This window comes from Stegodyphus dumicola, chromosome X1 (genome assembly GCF_044657685.1).
Source record: "Stegodyphus dumicola isolate Sdum_Otavi_A_Nest chromosome X1, ASM4465768v1".
Taxonomy (NCBI): Eukaryota; Metazoa; Arthropoda; class Arachnida; order Araneae; family Eresidae; genus Stegodyphus; species Stegodyphus dumicola.
In genome coordinates this window covers 166,395,034-166,415,910 of record NC_140780.1, presented here as the reverse complement: position 1 = coordinate 166,415,910, position 20,877 = coordinate 166,395,034, and the positions used below count along the sequence as shown (strand labels likewise).

Here is a 20,877-nt window from a genome sequence, read left to right as displayed (position 1 = left end):
TCAAGTTCATTTGGTGCAAGCTAAAGCGAGAGTTGCACCCAGCAGAAGGAAAACGACAACAATAGCTCGATTGGAACTTCTTGGAGCTACAATATGTATATGTTTAGCATCCAGCATAATACCTGAATTTCAAGCTGATGTTATTTATTTTTGGACAGATTCGTCTACTGTGCTAGCTTGGATACAGAGGAATCAAGTATGGGACATATTTGTTCACAACAGAATTAAGGAAATAAAGCGACTGACTTCTATTGAATCTTGGAGGCACGTACCAGGATCACTGAATCCTGCTGATTTGCCCAGTAGAGGATGCTCTGCTTCTTATTTAATTAAATCTAGATGGTGGGAAGGTCCTAAATGGCTATATTTATCACCAGAAAAATGGCCAAAAGAAGATTTTAGTGCTGATGAAGAAGAAATAGCTCTTGAGAAAAAGAAAAGGATTATTTCATCCTTAATAAATCTTAATGCTAGTGAAATAGTTGCTACTAGATTCTCAAGTTATCGTAAGATAATCAGACTGGTAGTGTGGATGTGTCGTTTTGTTTACAACTGTAAACATCAAAACAAGAAAAAGGATGAACTTACTGTATCTGAGTTAAATAAAGCAGAGAATTGATTTGTTTAATAAAAAATGAGTCCTTTAATGGAATAGAAGATAAACAGATTTTAAGTCTTAATCCATTCATTGATTGTGGGATCATCAGAACTAAAACAGCAATATTTCAAAGAGAAGATACATCTGAGTTCAGAACTCCTGCTATTTTGCCAAGTGATCATCCTCTCATAAGAAGTTTAATAATGGAAGAACATAAAGTTGAAAGGACATGTTGGAGTTTCTCACATCCTAAATTCCTTAAGAGAAAAAGATTTGGGATATTAGCAGGAAGAGTTTTGTCATCCGTTTTTTGAAAACTTCTATAACCTGTAAGTGTTATTCAAACAAAAATGTTAACCCACCAGCGCTACCATTTCCTAGAGATCGGGTCCAGGATGCCTCAGTGTTTCAAATAACCGGCATAGATTATGCTGGACCTATATTTCTAAGAGACTACAAGAAGGCATGGATTTTGCCTATTCACTTGCGCAGTGTACCACTGTGTTCATTTGGAACTGGTTACGTCCTTAACGACAGATACATTTCTACAAGCATTTCATCGTTTTTGTGCTACACGTGGAAAGCCATCCATAATTTATACTGATAATGGAAAAAATTTTGTTGGAGCATGCAATGCACTTGCTTCAATCGATTTCAATGAAATTGCAAAAAAAAAGGAGCTAATGAACGTATTATTTGGAAGTTCATTCCCCCAGGCTTTCCATGGTGGGGTGGCTGATGGGAACGCCTGATAGGAATGATGAAAAGAATATTAAGAAAGGTTCTTGGGAGAGCCTGCCTTAGTTATGAAGAAATGTGTACCGTTTTGTGTAATTGTGAAGCTATCCTAAACGATAGACCTTCAACAGTTTAATTGGCTGATTCAAGTCTCACTTCCATAACAGCTGGAAATTTTTACGAGAAATACAAAACTATTCAGTGCCAATTGTGAAACATGCGTTCAGTTCTAACTTTTATAAACGTAAATTGCGTTATATCCAAAATGTTAACCAGGTTTTCAAGAAAAGATTTCGCTAGGAACATCTGGGAACTTTGAAAACAACAAGCAAAACTTCACTAGAAGTTGTAAATTAAAAGAAGGAGACATTGTCTTAATTGGAAGTGATGACAAAAGGAGATTAAATTGGCCTCTTGGTAAAATCATACAATTATTTCCAGGTACCGACGGTGAATGTCTATGTTTGTTTATGTTTCAGAGAATGGCAATATACTATGTTGTTCTTCTTTTTAGAGAGTTAGTGTAACTTTTGTTTTCATCATTTGAGAGTATGAGTAAAGGAATTATTTAATTATTGTAGAGTCATAAATAGCTAAAGCGATATAGATAGTTATTTCTGAGTAATAAATAGTTTCTTGAGATAACGAATTTGGTGAGAATGTTTCAACACCCGAGTTGAATCCAAAGGAAAATTGATGGCATACAGTGGGTACAAAAATAAGAAGCCTGCTAGTAAGATTAAACTGCAGGAAAGCATTATTAGGGTTTAGTTCCATGAAATTGGCTACGATTACATTAAGTAGTTGATATCTTCTATATCGCACTGCTACACGGCTATCATTGCAAATCATGGAGGATCTACTAAATACTAAAATGATCCTTATGCATGTATACACATCTAAGTACATGTAATAAATATAACTGCACTTACATAGAATTTACATTAACTAAAAAAAATTTTGTATCAATAAATTTGTTCCATATTTTGTAAAAATATTGCATTTTTCACTCTTCTAAGTAATTAAACGTAATTAATCCTACAATTTTTTTTTTATCATAACATTCTGATCTTATCATAAAACCTATACATAAAATACATAACGTGCACACATTTCCACTTTTCCACAGAAGATTTTTATTTTGGGGGTCTATCACTGTATACATGCATGTATGATTACCATGCATGGGCAATTTAATGAAAACATTTTTCAGAAATTTTACAGTTTTAGTAACGGGGTAGGGTGGGAAACCTGCAAATCCCAAGAAATTCAGTTTATGATTGAGCTAAAATAAAAGTCAATCTTAATTTGATATTAATTTTGCAAAGTACTGGTAATTTTAAACAATTATTTTATGTCTTGACAAATGCATTTAAAAATACTTTTATGTAACTTTATGAGCATTAGGATCTGGGTGTTCCTTCACATATAATCATTCGGTCATATATTTTTATGAATTATTATGTAAAATATTTGTGATTTAAACTCAAGACATACTGAAGAGTACAAGTTTTTCTCCGAAAATGAAAGAATAATACAATTCCCAATAAGTTAATAAAACTCCATGAAAATATTCACAGCATGCTATTGCGGTGTGGTCTGAAGATGTTAAATAACTTTAATAAGTATAGTGGTTTCACTTACCTAAAGTAGTCTCCTTTGTCGTGTCATGCTAAGCTGTCCAATACAACAAAATTACGAGGCCCAGTTACATTTAAAAAAACTGTGTATTCATTAAGTCATACTAGATTTCACTCCATACTGACTGTTCGAGGCCCACCACTCGAGGCACACCACAAAACTGTATTCCTCTGCTCCGAATGTAGCTCCACAGCCTTGTTATAGCTGCAACATCTACAATATGGTGAGGGCAGATGAAAAGCCAAATCCACATGCAGCAAACAACAGAAGAAAAACGGCTGTAGTGCCCATTAACTGAAGGTGTGAATAATAAAAGCAGCCATCACCACAGCATCTGCACATAAAAACATCTCTAGCAGTAATCCCATAATAGCACCCAATCATTTAACTGCAAAAGAAGGCAAAGAAAAAGGCAACCACGAAAAGGCGGTTATAGCAAAATGTAGCAAGAGTTAGCAGCAAAAAGCCATGAGGTTCAGAAATTTAAAAAAATCTCACAGTGAGAACAACAACCAATCATAATATTCCTCTTACTTTATCAGACAAACTGAGATGAAATGAGTTTTTGTCTGATGAAATCGCTTAGTCATGTTGCAACAATCCTGTTGGCGAAAAACTCTCCAAATGAAAAAGAAGAAATCTTTTACAGGTTTTCATATGGTTATAATAATTCCAAGGACTTAAATTTAAAGTGACCTCGTCACGTATGCTTATATAAACTTCAAAAACTTAGTAATGATATGCATGAAAATTCTCTCCGCATATCAAATGTAACAAAATTATAAATTAAAGACACTAATACATCATAAAAGAATATTATTAAACAACATTTAATGGGGAAAAATCAACCTTGAATTATTCCAATTTATCTATGAACCAGCCCCTCAATGCAAATTGAAAATTTCATTGCATGGATGTCAAACTTTTGCATTTTATTTTTTATAACAAGTAAAAAATTTTCCTGAACACAAGTACATTGACCAGAGGAAAGCATGAAGCTAGATTTTGTTAGTTTTTATAAAACTGGTGTTTTGGAATTTAAAAATGCCAAAATATGAATATTTGTTTGGTTTAAAACATTTTTTGTAACAGGGTATACCTACAACCAAAAGTTGTGAAAACAAAGGCCAAGCATGGGCTTTTGTAGACATGGTGTAAAATAGATATATAAGTATTGGAAATTATTGACCATGCTGCCAAGTTTGCATACATACTAGTACTTACTTCTAATTTATTTCAAATTTCTTAGACTTATTTGTAAATTTGTAATTTTTTTTAATTTACAACTTCAAAATAGAAAATTTTAGCTGCTGTGCATGAGTTAAACTCGGTTGTCAATAATTTGTCAAAAATAATTATCACCAGCTAACTCATGATTCATGGCAGACTTTATTAATTGCTTCTGAAATAAACTTGCAATGTGTTTTTGTGGCTATGCTGGTGATCTTCATGATGCTTTGTTATGTGAATATGCAAGTTTTATGCCGTGCCTCTTTCAACTCAACATCTGGGCACCTTGCCATATGCATCTGAGGCTATTTTTATCTCTGGTCGAGCAAGTTAGGTTAGTAATTCAGCCACCTCTGCACATTGGCAGGAAATACGTTAATTTGAACTTGTAAATTCATTCTTTTAGGATTTCACTGCAACATGCATTTCTGTGTAGTGCAATGTTTCAAGGTCTACCCCACTGTTTCTATTATTAAACTAAAATTTTTGCATTTTCCATATTTTATTTCTTTTCAATCAATTCTTTCATATTTTCATTATACAAATAAATATTCAATTTATGATTATTAAAATTCAAAATCATTTTGATTTTCTGCATGTGTGCGTTTATTCTGAACAAAAACACACTAACGAGTTAACTTGACATAATTATTTACCATTTATTTTTTATCAAAAATTAAAATAAATAAAAATTTTGGAAAAATATTTGAAGAATCTTTAAGTTTTGTTTGCACTAATTAAAAGTATATAGTAAAAAAATGGATACGTTTCCCACAGAAACTGATAAAATAAAATATTATATATTTTGAAAACTACCATTTATTTTTCCACTGTTAAAAAATCGCGTGAATTTTCAAATGAAGCAATGAAAATGGCCATTCCTCAAAACAAATTTTAAAATCACATCAAAAATCATATTGCTTTCCTGTAAAAAAAAATAATAACTACATGTAGAAACAACACATAATGGAGGGCCTTCTTTAACTATTTTGAAAATTTTTAATTTATATATAGAAAACATTTAAACATTTTTCTTACAAATATTTGGATACATAAAACAGATTTAATGAAGAGACTTTTTCTAAATTTTGAAACTAAATTTGAAAAGGAAAGAGATTTCCAGCATTTATATCATGATGCTAAATCCTTAGTTTACTTATTAAGGCAAATCCATATGATAATATTTATTACATTTTAACATACTTTATTACAATATCAGAAAACTAATTACAATCAAGGTTATTTTCTTCAACCTGCTCAAATGTTATTTTAAAATGAAATTTTTATTTGCTTACCTTTCAAAGCTTTCAAAACAGCTACCTCATTATCTAAATATTCCCTTCCAGGATTTTCCAATTTTATGGCCACGAGTTTTGAAGTTGTGAGGTCTTTGCCACGATATATTTGGCCGAAGCCACCACGTCCGATTACTTTTGTCTAAGGAAATGATTATTATCAGTATTATTTAAGGCTCTACTCTGAATTTAAGAAATGTTTTTGGAAATTTTCTAGTTCTTTTAGCAATATAATAATTTTAAAATAGATTATGACAAACATTATTATCACACAAAAACACTATATTTAAAATAAATTATACCTGAACAGATTTAATACATTATTCAATGCTGAAATGCAATGCTGAAACCTAGAAATAATTAAAAGTATACAGCCAGAAATTTACATATATGTGCACAGAGTCTATTGACATAAATAAATTATATACAGAAACGTTACAAGCAATAGTGCAGCCTACAGTAAGATCTTTGTTAGTGTGATACAAACAATAGCTTTTGGATGCAATGAGATCAGTGCCAGCTACTGAAATTGAGGAAGAAGACAAGACAGTGAATAAAAATGCTATTGTGATGCTGGTCACTTTCTAATTTCCACCTTTTAAAAATAAAAGGTTCTAGATTTATTAGGGAGGCAGAAAATGAATACTGATAACTTAAAATTAAGCAAACAGCAACCTTATTTTGGTGCATATTTTGAATAAAACTATACATTTTCAAGGGCAAACAGTCACAGGTCCATCTTTTTCAGAAGCAAAAAAAAAAAAAAAAAAAAAGGTTCTGCCTTGAATATTGATAAGATAAACTGAAGTACATGTCCAAAACTTAGAGATGATTGATATTTTTCCATGCATGAAGAAAAATACATATGAAGATACTTATGACATCTATTTCCTGATACATAATACTAAGTTAAAAAAAGGTAATGATAATAAACCTTTTGCAAAAAAGTTTCACATAGGAGTTAGGTATAAGTGATAAATGGCAGGTATACCTATAAATGTTCAGGCAATTTAACGCCTCAATAGCAACAGTGTCTGCCTAGAGTCCTGATTAATCAAGGTTGTGATGCACTCAATGCCAAGTAATTTAGCTCCTGGAACAGATTACTTCATTTCTCTCTTACAACATGGAATAGGCTTTGATAGTTTGCTGGAAATGGACTACAAGCTGTAGTATTTCTCACATATCTCCTGCATGCTCAACAGAGTTGGAGGTCTGGACAGCATGAAAACAGTCAACTTGACACATATCCTCACTCTCGAACAAATTCTCCTGTATTCGGATTTCATAAAAATGTAGCATTGTTTTCCCTAAAAATAATGAGTTGCCACTGGCACCATGGAACAATCAAACATGGTATCAGTTAATTTTTTTGTTTGTTTGTTTATATATATATATATATAATGGTTACCCATCATGGTGCCACTGCCCAGCATTCATAGCTCAGTAGATTCATAAATTTTGATGTCATCCTATAACATAATCCCATTGCTACCACAATACATTTCTTGCATATTTTCCTTACCATTTCATCCAAGACAAACCAACACTTGGAATCTAATTTCAGATTTAATCAACTCAGTTCTTTAATCAGTTCGAAAACATGATATTGATCCATTAATGTGCTGCCTAATTTTAGCAAATCTAACATCATTACAAAAACCTTATTCATATTACAGTCTTAAAGACTGGTGATAGTCCATGTGGATAGAACAACACAGACAATCAGTCTTCAAGCAAAGAGTCCTAGATAATTCACATATCAAACGGGAAGTCTTACAGTATATTCCTGTAGTGCAACAGAGGCAACCTGCAAATTTGCTGGCACTGTAGCCTCAACTGCATTTAACTGCTAGTAATAAATACATCTTCTTGTACAATCTCAGAAAAAGCATGACCAACAGCAATATATTTGAAACAGAATACAGATCATTTCAAAGTCTTCATGAAACTTGGTGATAAGATTTTGCAAGATTCGAAATTCCATTGCTACTTTGGTGATAATGAGGCAATCTACCAACTAGTATCCTATAATACTCCCATGTCTAAAATCATCCAAATGTCTTCGAGATGTAACAAAAATTTTATAGTTCCTTTTTTTTCCCTCATTCTTTGAGTTAACTCAGGACTCCTAAATGCAAGAATCAGAAATATGCATATTCAGCAGCTTTCTGTCATACATAATTTAAAACCATACAAAGTTGATTCATTAAAGTTTTTAATGAGAACTTTGCACAGTCAAGTTCATCTTTCCAATATGGGGATGAGTACATATATAGTAATACACTAATCTGTGGATAATGCTACTTAGAAAGTAGCACTGCAATACAGACAACAAATTGTGAAGAATGTAAAAAGATCCAAAGAGGAAATCATTGTCACTGGCAATTAGCTACGATCAGATCTACAATAAAGCAAAAAATGTCAAATATTATGAAGCCATTGTTTTCTGTTTTTGTATCTGTATCTGGCAGTGTTACATCATCAATGAACCAGACAGTCTAGGTTAATCTTCTAACATTTTATGCAATAAGACTGTCAAGTACATTTTCACCTAACATTCAGAAACATTAAAAGGAACACTATTTCAACTTTTTTAAACAAGAACCAGTTAAGTGTAGTCATTTTTTTGGGTAAATAGGAAGATTTTAGCTCTACATGTGGAAGGGCTAGTTCACCTGTTCCTATAGTTGCTGTAGACATGCTGTTAACTACTGACAATAAATCATAAGAAATTTTATATTTTCATGATTCTTATAAGCAAAATTAATTTAACTTTCAGTGCTATATTTTAGTTCATCTTCATGAAATCATTCTTATGGTATTTGAAAGAATTTGAAGTAAAATATATTGGTGCAATAATTGCAAATTTAAACTATGGAAAATAAAGTAATGTGAAAAGCTAATCCTTATGCAAGGGATCATAATGCAGCATGCTTAAGTAACTTCAGAAGCTGTTTTATGATAATGTGCTCATCAGCTGCCAATGTCACAACCCCATGATCTCAATCATTTGTCTGTCATGTATTGGGGGATAATATATTTTCAAAAGATACAAAAATAATGACAAAAAATAGTTCTACACTACATGTTTTCATTTTTTACAAATATCAAACTCGAAAGTAACATATTATATAATTTCAAAATGATCAATTGCATACAAACTAAGAAGTAATTTCTTCTGGTGATTTTGTGCTCTTTTTTAGATAAACGTTATTTTTAACAAATTATTAATTTTTATAACATCCATCAAATTAAAAAAACATGAAAACATGGTATGATCACTTTAGATGATTTTCATAAATTTAACAGAGCGTAAGAATCTATTATTATATCACTGCTCTTCAAATTACATCATTAGTCTTCATATTCAAAATACAATAATCCCTGTCAGGATAACTATCTTCCTATACATCCCTAAGATGACCACTTCTGAAAGTGACCAGTATTTCAGAAAACATACACAAACAATAGGACTGAATTTCATGTCTCTAAGATGACCACTATCACTGTTCACGCAGAGTCCTCTTAGGAAGGATTATTATTTTTTCTCACATCTAGTCCCTTTCAGTAAAAACTAGATAATGCCACTGGTATCTATCTGACATCACTATTCTAAATCAGTTGCAAAATACAGGTTTGAATCACTATTCCTACCTTTTTCGATCTTCCACAGTAAAAGCTTCCTAGAGAAGCAAAAGTGAAATACTTCTTGAATGGCACCTTTCCGTTTAGCACCAGAGATGGATGTGTTTACATATGGAGGCAGGCTGATCGCATGTAATTCCACTTGTATATTGAAAATCTCCATATGTAATGAACCCTTAATGGAATGATAAGGGAAGCTCTAAATTATACATCAAACTCATTACAGATTATTACTTGTAGTTTGACGGGGTACATTCAAATTTTATTAGAATCTGTGCTGGAAACATTTTAATATCCATTTTTTCATTAACATAATGAACAGCCACATACTGTCACTCTCTTCGCATTGCCTTAACCTTTTCCCGTGGGCTCGAAAAACAGTTGTGTACCTTCACTGGGGGCTCTTGGCTCAGCAGTTTTGGAAAGGGGGAAAAATTATCGAATCGAGTCCTTAACGAGTGGGTGATTAGTGTTCTTTTGTCAGCAGTCAGGCAAATGCTCAGGATTTCCTTTCAATCTAGTTCCAAAGCTCGCGTTAGAATGCGGGATGTACTCTAATCGTTTTCACACTGCAGGTAGATGAATACAGTTTTCCCAAGAAAAAAAAAAAGTATTATTTTACCTTCAAATGAAACGTATGCTAACTAGAAATTTTGTTCTAAAAAGTGTTCTATTTTACGATTAAAATAGTTTTTAAACTTGCACCTATATTATGTACTAAGAAACTAGCGAAGTAATCAGTGTTAAATATATTCACTTGTAATCGTATCGAAAATTCAGTGATTTAATATATTCAAACATTGCCTTCAAACAATATATGCATTTTCATTTTTAATAGCATTATTAAAGAGCAAATTAAATAGAGTTTATTTATTGCAAGTGCCATTTAAAAAGCATTTTCGGATTCCAAAATGAGTGTTAATACTTTTACACCTCTGGCAATATTCATTCCTGGAGAAATAGAATTTGCTCACTGCGTTTGTACTGCACTAAATTATTATTGAACAATGCCAGCACTAAGAAAAATTTACAATGCATGAGCCAAGAATTTTTTTATTCATTTTTTTCCATGTGGCATTGAAAATAGCGGTCCCAGAGTTGATCTGCCTTTACATCAGGGATATAAAATGTTTAATTTATTTAATCACTTCATAGTTTTTGGTTCAAGAAAGAAAAGTAGATGCAAAACCTGGAGCTTTAGAAAATAAAATCTTTGTTGAGTTTTAATGTATTCAAAAATTTAGTTTTATCACTTAGAGATGTAAGATACTATTTTCACCTTAGAATAAAAAGTGGACAGGTGTTCGATGATTTATATTGCTACTCCCTTTTTTCTTTGAATGCAAAATTGCATATACAGGAACGCACTGAAATTTCAAAATGTAAACATCTTTGTCAAATGGCGGAATATTTCTTCAGTTTTTTATGATCTACATTTTCAGAATGCTAAAATCGCCTTTGAGGTATCAAACTGTCATGCTAAATTTTCAGATCTCAAGCTATTTACTGTTGCTTTCTATGGAAGTAATGAAGCTGGGAATGAAGATTCGTAATGAGTTAATATTAATGAAGATTCGCACTGAGGATTAAATTCAGGGAACTAAAAAGTAGTACACATCTGAATTCCTGTATACATGCTTAGTATTCCAATATCTTGTTTGATTCCCTCCAAAACACGATTCTCACGTAAAATTAACTACTTTCTGAACACTACAAGTTACTGAGTGGTTAAGGCCGTTGAATGCTGGTAGTTAGACATAGGTTCGACATCAGCCAATCGAGCTGGCTATATGGTTGGTTTTTGTTGTTTCCCCTATGTGAAACGTAAATACGAGCCAATTTCTCCTAAAAGTCTCCACGAAGGCATACTTTCCTTTAGGTAGGCAGCCTTCATGTGCTTTCCCATATTCAGTTAACCTAAACTAACGTATCTAATTTCTGAACAAATTGATACAGACATGACATTATAGACACAAATCATATAACAAAGGATAAATTAATAAGTTTTAAACTTTTTTAAATTTTGAATTTGAAAATGTTCCATAATAACTGCTTTAATAAAAATTCGTATTTCATTTGTCGCACAATTAAAATTCATTTTGTCATTAAAATGATTCATAAAAGGAAGGGTTTCTAAACATAGTTATGAAACGCTCATAAGTTTAGGTTTCTTATTTCGAATATAATTTTATTTTTATTTGTCGAATTAAATAAAGTGTTATCTACCTAAGCAAAAGGGGCTTTCGTGGAGGGGGTTCAAAGGAAATTGGCTGATATACCCTTTACATATGTAAGAGAACAAGAAACATTCATGCAGTCAATCTGTTCATCGGAATTTGAATCGAGGTCAAATTATCAGAGGTAAAGAAATATTATTCGCTTGAATGCTAGTTATCATTTAGAACATAACAAACCAAAAAACTCAAGTAAGCGGTAGTCGTGCAATGAATAAATAGTCATTTAGAAATAACATTAAAATTAATTTTGATTACCTGAAATAATATTTATATTACTACACTGCCTTATACTAAAAATTGGAATAAAGTGATAAAAACACTTATGAAAAGAATGAAACGAAGACAGTTTCAAATTCGAATTGAAACCAAATTAAAAAACATTTAATTTGAAATAACTGAAAAAACATGCAATTTTAAATACATTCAAGGTTTTAAAATAATTTCCGAAGAATTTTAGCAGCCGAGCTTCCGAAAATAAAATTTCTTTGATATTTGACCTCCAAGCCGTATTTGTACAGGAAAAAACCTGAAAACGCAAATGCGTGAGAATCAAAGTAACAAACTGTTCTTTTTATTTTCTCCTCTCAACGAAATATTTCCTGGAAGATACCGAATTTGTAAATAAGCCATGTGGGTTTAAAACACAGACAATTTTCCCCAATCCATTAGCGGAATCCCACAAAAGAACGCACTCTCCCGGGTGTCATAAAATAGTCATCAAACCTCAAGTGCTAAAATTCCTACCCCTGCCATCAACGGCAAACTGTCCCGAGCCCCCAGTTGCTGTATCCTTAGTACGGGACACATATGTCCCAGCCCCCGGGAAAAGGTTAAGATGATACTCCTCAGCCAGCACATATACAAAAACTACCTGCTAACCAAACATCTGTTTAATACTATCAGGTGTTACTTTAGACCTAAAGCAGAAGAGCACACTTCTTGAATGAGAAACATGCACACGTTGGTCATACTGATTTCTGCAATGATCCATTAAATTACTTTCAATTTGAAAAACTGAAATAATTATTTTAAGTATATCAATCACAGCAATTAAAATGATTCATATTTAAACAATCATTATATGTACAGTAACTGCAATAGAAAATACTAAGTACTATAAAATCTTTTGAATACCTAGTTTTGAACATGGCAAAATTCAGAATTTTACTAATTATGAATGCTGTAACTTATTTATTTCTTTTTAACATTGAGAACACACTAATTACTTTCATGCCAAGCAATTTTCATTTTCACAATTAAACTGATTAAGAACACTAATTTTGTTATTTCTAGTGATAATGTTAGCAAAAACATACCATTTAATCAAAATCTTCAGCTACACTCATAAAAATATTTTAAACTATTTTGAAGATATATTTTCAGGGTTAATGCTTTAATTTCAATTTCTGAAATATAATTTCACACTGCTTTGTAAAGCACTTCCTAACATCTCCCTTTCACAATGCCATGCTATCATTTGTACATATGCTTTGAAAGCCTCTTCTCAAATCTACAATTGTAAGTTTGTTTTCTGCTATAAGCTTAAACCGAGCATTGTAAAGAAAGCATTTTAGCTTTCTTTACAATAAGTTTACCTAACCTAAAGGGAATTTCACACGTAGATAGATTGCCTAAATAACTTTTACTTAAAATCAAAGGAGAAAAAGACTCTTGTTATAAAATTTGACAAATACTTAAAATGCATCAAAAACATTAATTATACATCATTAGAATATTCAATAACCTGACCTGAACTCAGAGCCATTACAAAGCTACTGTAGATAAAGAACTGAAAATTATTTTAAAAACATAAAAATGTTTTTGAAAACATAAAAATGTATTAATTCAGAATTGTTTGACTTCTGAATTAGTATTTATTCGGCATGTTATTGTGTCTTAATTATAAAAATGTATTTTTCCATGCCTGGTTTTGAATTATTAGTAATTTTGGTGTAATGAATGAAACAAGTGGTAATGAATCACAGCTGGACCACAGTGCATATCAAACATAGGCTTTTTATGTTCAAAACATAGGCATTTCACAGAACATGATATAAAGCACTGTCACAACCTGCATTCTGTAAGATTTGATCAATCATAGACCATCCTGTGTCCCACTCTTGACATGCTATCAGAATTCAACTAGAATGAGTATGAAAACATCAGAGTTGGAAAATACAACAGAGCCAATGAAGCGTGGTGAATCCAAGTTCCCACATTCCACACTTACAGAGTTTTGGCATAAGTCCAATGAAGCAGTGGAAAATTATTCATGCCAGCAACGTTTTGACAGATTGGAATGCATGCACATGGTTGAAACTTTCTAATTCATCTGCATTCCAGTCATTCTGCATTAGGACCACTTTCTATTACATCTCCTGTAATAATTTATTCTTTTCCAACTTTTTGATGACAGAGGAGTGTTTCAACAAGAAAATGAAATAGGCTATTGACCTGTGATTGATGGTTACAACACTCCTCGCAAACTTTCTGACCTAGATTAGTCCCCTGCAGTCATCTATCAGCCTTATAGAGTATTTACTGAATACATTTGAAAACTTGCTAAAGAAATATGACTTTAGTGTGCAAAACAATAATAGAACGCAATTTTAAAATTATAATTTTAAGATACTTAATCAAGGTAAGTATCCTCACTATACATATGAGATCAAACAAGCACAGTTTAAAAAGCTATTTCCCTCTCATTAAGGTTAAATATATAGAAACATAAATTAAGCTTTTCTTTTAAACAAAAAGTTTTATTAAGAAACATAGTATTGTTGTATAATATTTTTATAATACATAAATTCTGTTTACAAATCAATGGAATAGAAAGCAATGTATAAAATTTTGCCCAAAGATGTCTTCAGTGTGGTAGCTCACAGCAAAACTGGCTATAATTTAATTTCCAACTTCAGTTGTGGATGACTATTTAACAGGGTTTAATAGAGAATTATATTCTCCTTACCTTATAAGGGAATTTTACAAGTACCTTCATCACTGAATCATAATTTTTTTAATTCTGTTTCATATATATATATATTATATATTTTATATATATATACAGCACAAAGTACGAGATCCGGACTCGTCGGGACTTGTGTGATTCCGGATTTCATTAGTTTAAATCTAGTTAGATGGTACGTAGAAATTATAAAGTAAAAAATATGAAATCCTGATTTATGAAAAAATGAAGCATTTATGACCTAAATGGTATCAGAATTTACAAAAAAAAAGCTTAATATTTATTTCTTTACATTACTAAACATTTATTTCAATAGAAGTTGTTTAAATTGCTTTGTTTTTCATGCTAATACTTTCTCTTTAATTCTATAGATAGATATAATTTCTTGTGCAGTCACAGAGTTCCACTGTTCAAGTCCTGTGATTGCCATGTCGCAAATTCCAACTTATTTGACAATCGAAATTTTTTCATTTTCAATAACCTCTCTGTCACTTTCTTCACTATCGGTAGTCCAAGGAAGTGACTTGGAAGTACTGACGAATGAGTTTAAAGTGCTTGAGACAGAGATAAATTCCAATTTCAATTCCTTGTTTGGGTTATGTACGGAAGAAAGTATTGATGTTTATGTAAAAGAGAAAGAAGAGATTGACGATATTCTCTTAGACGTAGAAGTCGAACTAAATCGTAAATTAGATAAACTTTCCAAAGAAATTAAATCAGAGCTTTCGGTTTGCACGAATACTAAGAACAACGTTAAATTACCCAAAATTACTTTGCCAACGTTTTCGGGTAACTTACATGAGTGGCTTTCATTTAAAGATATCTTTTTAGCCAGTGTTGATTCAAATCCTAATTTAATAGATGCAGTCAAATTACAGTACTTAAAATCTGCGCTAAGAGGGGATGCTTATCGTATTGTGCAGTCAATATCCATAGTTGACTTTAATTATAAATTAGCCTTTTCATTTCTAGAAGAAAGGTTCTCTAATCACCACGAACGAGTGTATGCTCATCTGAAATTATTTAGGAATATGCATCCTATGCAAAATGAGTCTGTGTCAGCAATATTCAACTTAATTGACATTACAAATGAATGCGTGAGATCATTAGAAGTTTTAAATCAGAGTGTTATAGGGTTTTCTTCCAATGTATTTGCATACATTTTAGGGCAAAAATTAGATCCTAACACCAAAATATCGTGAGAAAGAAAATTAGAGAAAGATAATTTGCCTAATTTAACAGATCTTATAGAATTTCTTAAAGATCATGCAAGAACTCTCAACGCTTCAAATAGTGTGACTAATACAAAAAAAGTTACAGTTATAAATTAGCCTTTTCATTCCTAGAAGAAAGGTTCTCTAATCACCCCGAACGAGTGTATGCTCATCTGAAATTATTTATGAATATGCATCCTATGCAAAATGAGTCTGTGTCAGCAATATTAAACTTAATTGACATTACAAATGAATGCGTGAGATCATTAGAAGTTTTAAATCAAGAGTGTTAAAGGGTTTTCTGCCAATGTATTTGCATACATTTTAGGGCAAAAATTAAATCCTAACACCAAAGTATGGTGGGAAAGAAAATTAGAGAAAGAGAATTTACCTAATATAACATATCTTATAGAATTTCTTAAAGATCATGCAAGAACTCTCAATGCTTCAAATAGTGTGACTAATAAAAAAAAAGTTAGAGAGTTACTGCTGTCGTTTCTAATGCAAATGAAAAACATATACAGAATTCGTGTAGATTTTGTAATTTGAGCAATCACAAGCTTTTTAATTGTCCTAAATTTCAGAAATTCAGTATAAAAGAAAAGGTAGAATTTGTGAAAAAACAGAGTTTATTTTTTTGTTGTTTTAATTTGCACAGTGTGAAAAATTGCCGTCCTAATTACTTGTGCAAGAAGTGTAAGAAAAAACATAGCTTTCTCTTATGTTATCAAAACGAAAATAATTCCGTTGGTACCACAGTAGAAAGAGCAGATATTTCAGATCAGGAGCTGGGTGATCAAAACAGCAATGCGTTAAATGTACATGCACCTGCATTTCAAGGTAAAACTGAAAACGAAACCCTTACAGCCTTTTACGGGTACTAACAGTGGGGAAAACGTGATTTTATCTACTGCCTTTGTATTCATTGAGACTAATGATGGAACTTTAATTAAGGTGAAAGCATTATATGATAGAAGTGTTTCTTGTTTTTTACCACTAAATTAGCAGATATACTTAATTTAAAAAGGGAAAGGACAAATATTTCAGTTTGCAGTATATCAGGTATTTCAACTACAATAAAAAGAAAAGCAGTTGCCCTTATCTGTAATCAGGAACAAACGTATAAAAGGAAACTAGAGGTTTTGGTAATTCCAAAAATAGCAGGTTTAACTCCTGCAAAGTTTATTGATGTTAGTAACCTTGTGATTCCTGAGAAGGTGAATTTAGCGGATCCGGAATTTTATAAACTAGAGAAAGTAAACCTGTTGCTCAGCGCGGAAGTTTCTTATGATATGTTATGAGTTGGTAAAATCTACGTTCCTCACACAAGCTTGATATTACAAAACAGTGTGTTTGGATATATAGTTAGTGGAAATATAAATGATTCACAACATGTTAATTTATCGTATTGTGGGTTAAGAAATGATAATTCAGAGAGTGAATTGAAAATGTTTTTCGAACTAGAACTATTAGGAATTAAAGATGATCCTTATTGTCATGAAGAAGACAAAGCATTGGAAATATTTAATAAGACAGTTTGTTTTAAAGCTGGCTGCTATGAGGTTACTTTACATTGGAAAAGGGACTGGAGTGAATTAGCTGATAATTACCGAGTAGCGAAAGGTAGATTAAAAACTCTTGCAAAGCGAATGAATTATGATAAAACACTGTTTTCTACATATAATGAAATATTAGATGGTTATCTCAAGCAAGGTATAATTGAAAAAGTGTCAATGGAAATATAACTATCGGTAAACCATTCTTTTACCTACCACACCAACCGGTATTTAGAAAAACCAGTGCTTCAATGAAGACTAGAATAGTGTTTGATGGCAGCTTGCATGAGTTCGGGCAGTTATCACTGAACAATTGTCTATGGACAGGGACAAATTTGAAAAATTTGAATCCTAACATGTTCCATCTGCTAACTAATTTCTGATTAAATAAAGCTGCAATTTCAGCGGATGTGGAGAAAGCATTTTTGCAGATTGCTTTGGCAGAAAAGGATCAAGACGCAGTGTGATTCCTGTTTTTGGAAAACACACAATTAAATGATCTAAAATTAGCGACATATAGATTCAAGAGCGTAAATTTTGGGATTAAGTCAAGTCCATTTTTGTTGGCTGCAACAATTAAAGAACACATTAGAAAATACCGAGATGAGCAGTCAAATGTATTTGAAATATTGAATTCTTGTGTTTATGTTGACGATTTTGTTACCGGACAGGACAGTATAGATGAGGCTCCAAGCTTATAGCGTAAAGCTAAACAAATTATGAGTGAAGCAAATATGAACTGGAGTAAATGGGTATCCAATGATCCTGAGCTGATGAGAAAATGGGAAGAAAAAGAGTTCGAGATCCATCCACATAAAATCAATGACTCAAACGAGACACTTAAGATCTTGGGAATGTTTTGGGATACTAATGAAGACAGTATGAGTATAGACACAGACAGTTTGATGGAATTTCTTAAGAATAAGGGTAATACGAAACGATTCATCTTGAAAACTGCAGGGCAGATTTTTGATCCCTTTGGGTTAATAACTCCATTTACTGTTAGACTTAAATTCTTGCTACAAGAACTTTGGGTTCGAAAATTGACATGAGATGATGAACTACTTACAGATATCTGTCAAGAGTGGGCAAAGTGGTGCTGTGAGTGTCATCATCTAAGTAAAATTGCAGTTCCAAGATTTATTTTGAATCCCGAAGCCGATTCCATAGAGATCCATTGCTTTTCAGATGCTAGTCAGAGGGCGTACGATACTATTGTCTACGTATAACTGCGTAAGCAAGAAGACATTTCTGCGAATTTTGTCACATCAAAATGTCGTGTTGCACCTGTGAAAAGGTTACCTCGTCTTGAATTACTTGGTGCATTACTAGCAGCACATTTAGGGTCTGGAGTGAAAAAATTGCTCGATTAAAATAAATCCTCGAGAATATTTTACTGGACTGATGCCAAAATAGTGCCATGCTGGATTAAAGGTACCAGTACCAAATGGAAATCTTTCATCGTCAACACAGTTAACGAGATTAGGAAGTTAACACAGCCGCCAGAGTGGTTCTTTTGTTCAACAAAAGAGAGCCCAGCAGATGTTATGACGCATGGTGTTCAAACTGACTTTCTTGTGAACTGTTCCAAATGGTGGTCATGCTGTGACTTTCTAACATGCTCAGAGATTCCTCATCAGGACTTACCACTTGAGGTTGCTGAAGAAGTGTGCCCATATGAACTTAAAAAGGACAATGAACTACATAACGATTCTAACTTAGTTTTAATTGCATGTAATGAACCAAACCTCTTTAATGATATTCTTAATTTTTCTTCTAATTATACTAAACTTATTCGTATTGCAAGTTTCATTTTCAGTTTTATCTATAATCTTAAGAACCACCAGATAAGGAGGTATGGAGTACTTACTTTAGAAGAGATAAAGGATGCTGAGGTGTATATTTTATTAGAAGCCCAAAAAAATGAGTTTCAAGAAGAAATAAATCAATTAAAAAGAGGTAAGTGTGTAAACCTCAAAAGTAAATCAGCATCACTGAATGTGTTTCTTGATAACATGGGGCTAATTAGGGTGGGCAGACGATTGTCCTATTCGGACGTACCTGCTAATAGTAAACACCCTATAGTTTACCTAGTAAACATTGTTTAACTGCTATTATTTTAGAGCATTTTCATTTGAGGTACTTTCATTTAGAATCACAATCACTGCAGGTAAAACAAAGGTTCTGGCCACTCAATGGCAGAAATAATTGTAGAAAGATCATCTACAGATGTGTGGCATGTTTTAAGGACAAACCCATCACAGTTCAACAAATAATGTCCGAGTTGCCCAAAAAGCGTGTCACACCATCATACCCATTTAACATAACTGGTGTTGATTTCTGCGGCCCACTTGCAATAAAGTTTAAGAATCAACGTAAGGGAGTTTTGAACAAAATCTATGTTGTAGTATATGTATGTACGAGTACAAAAGCCATACACTTTGTGACAGATCAAACTAGCCAATCTTTTATTTCAGGCTTAAAATGTTTTTTCTCTAGAAGGGGAAAATGTACTGGAATAATGAGTGATAATTCTAAAACCTTTATTGGTACTAGTGTAGAACTCAAAAAATTGCAAAAATTTGTTGAGTGTCCAGATGAGAATTTAGCGAGTTTTTATACCACTGAAGGCATAGAGTGGAAATTCATTCCTCCAAAGTCGCCAAAATTTCGGCAGAATTCGGGAGGCCGTGGTTAAATCATTTAAGAGTCATTTAAAGAGAGTTATTGGTAATCAGTGCTTATCTTTAGAAGAATTTTTAACTGTTTTAACTGAAATTGAAGGAGTATTGAACTCAAGTCCTCTTACTCCAATTTCAGCTGATTACAATAATTTTGAAGCTTTGCCCCCAGGTCACTTTTGGTTGGTAGACCTATCACAACTCTTGCTGAGCCAGATTTATCCAACATAAATGAAAACAAAATTTTCTAAATGGCAAAGAATCCCTAAGTATACACAAAAAATTTGGAAATTATGGAAATGTGATTATCTTATGAGAACATTACCAGTAGAAATTTTTAAAGGAAGACGTTCAGTTGGGAACTCTTGTATTAATAAAAGATGAAAATTTGACTTCAACTAAATGTTTAGTGGAGAGAATAGCTGAGGTTTTTCATGGTTGGGATAACAAAATAAGAGTAGTAACTGTAAGATTGCCTAATCAACATTTGCTAAAACGAAATGTTTGAGATATATGTCTGCTTCCTGTAGAATGATTGTTTATTTCTATTATAAACTGGTATTTGTTGTAATAATTTGAATGTATATTCTTAAATATTGTGATTTGTTATTGTGAAGTAATTTATTGTAGATATATTATACAATAAATTACTTCTTTATATTTACATTTATTGTAATAATAGTTTTGAAATTGTTAATTTCAACGCTGGGAGTGTTTTGTATTAGCTGAGAAATACTTGGTGTTACAGCAGAATCTTGGCTAATAGCGCATGCACCACCAGAATTGGCGCTCAAATATATTCTGTGAGAAGCTTGATTTTTGTAGTACATTCGGAGTTGCGATTCATATGTTACGCTGTAAGGTGAAACCTAGTGCCAGAGTGTCGCTATGAAAAATAAATGTATTCAAAGTTTGAGTGTGTGTGGTGTTATTTTATTGTGATATATAGCCATCGACAGGAAACAGAACAAGTCAATTCATATATATTACTGTTAATTACCAATATTCACCAAATTCTTTTTCTCTTTATAGTCGTCATTCCTCTGCATATTTTCTGTTCACCTTTAACTAACC

At 32.2% G+C, this 20,877-nt stretch overlaps 1 protein-coding gene across 3 annotated transcripts in view; it reads right to left on the bottom strand.

The window, feature by feature from the left end:
- Window positions 1-20,877, bottom strand: part of LOC118203041 (tau-tubulin kinase homolog Asator-like) — a 156,553-nt gene that overhangs the window by 109,260 nt on the left and 26,416 nt on the right. For all 3 annotated transcript variants that reach the window (XM_085807743.1, XM_085807741.1, XM_085807742.1), the window contains one exon: window positions 5,503-5,644. In XM_085807743.1, coding sequence (XP_085663869.1) covers window positions 5,503-5,644 — 142 coding nt within the window. The remainder of the gene's footprint in view (window positions 1-5,502; window positions 5,645-20,877) is intronic.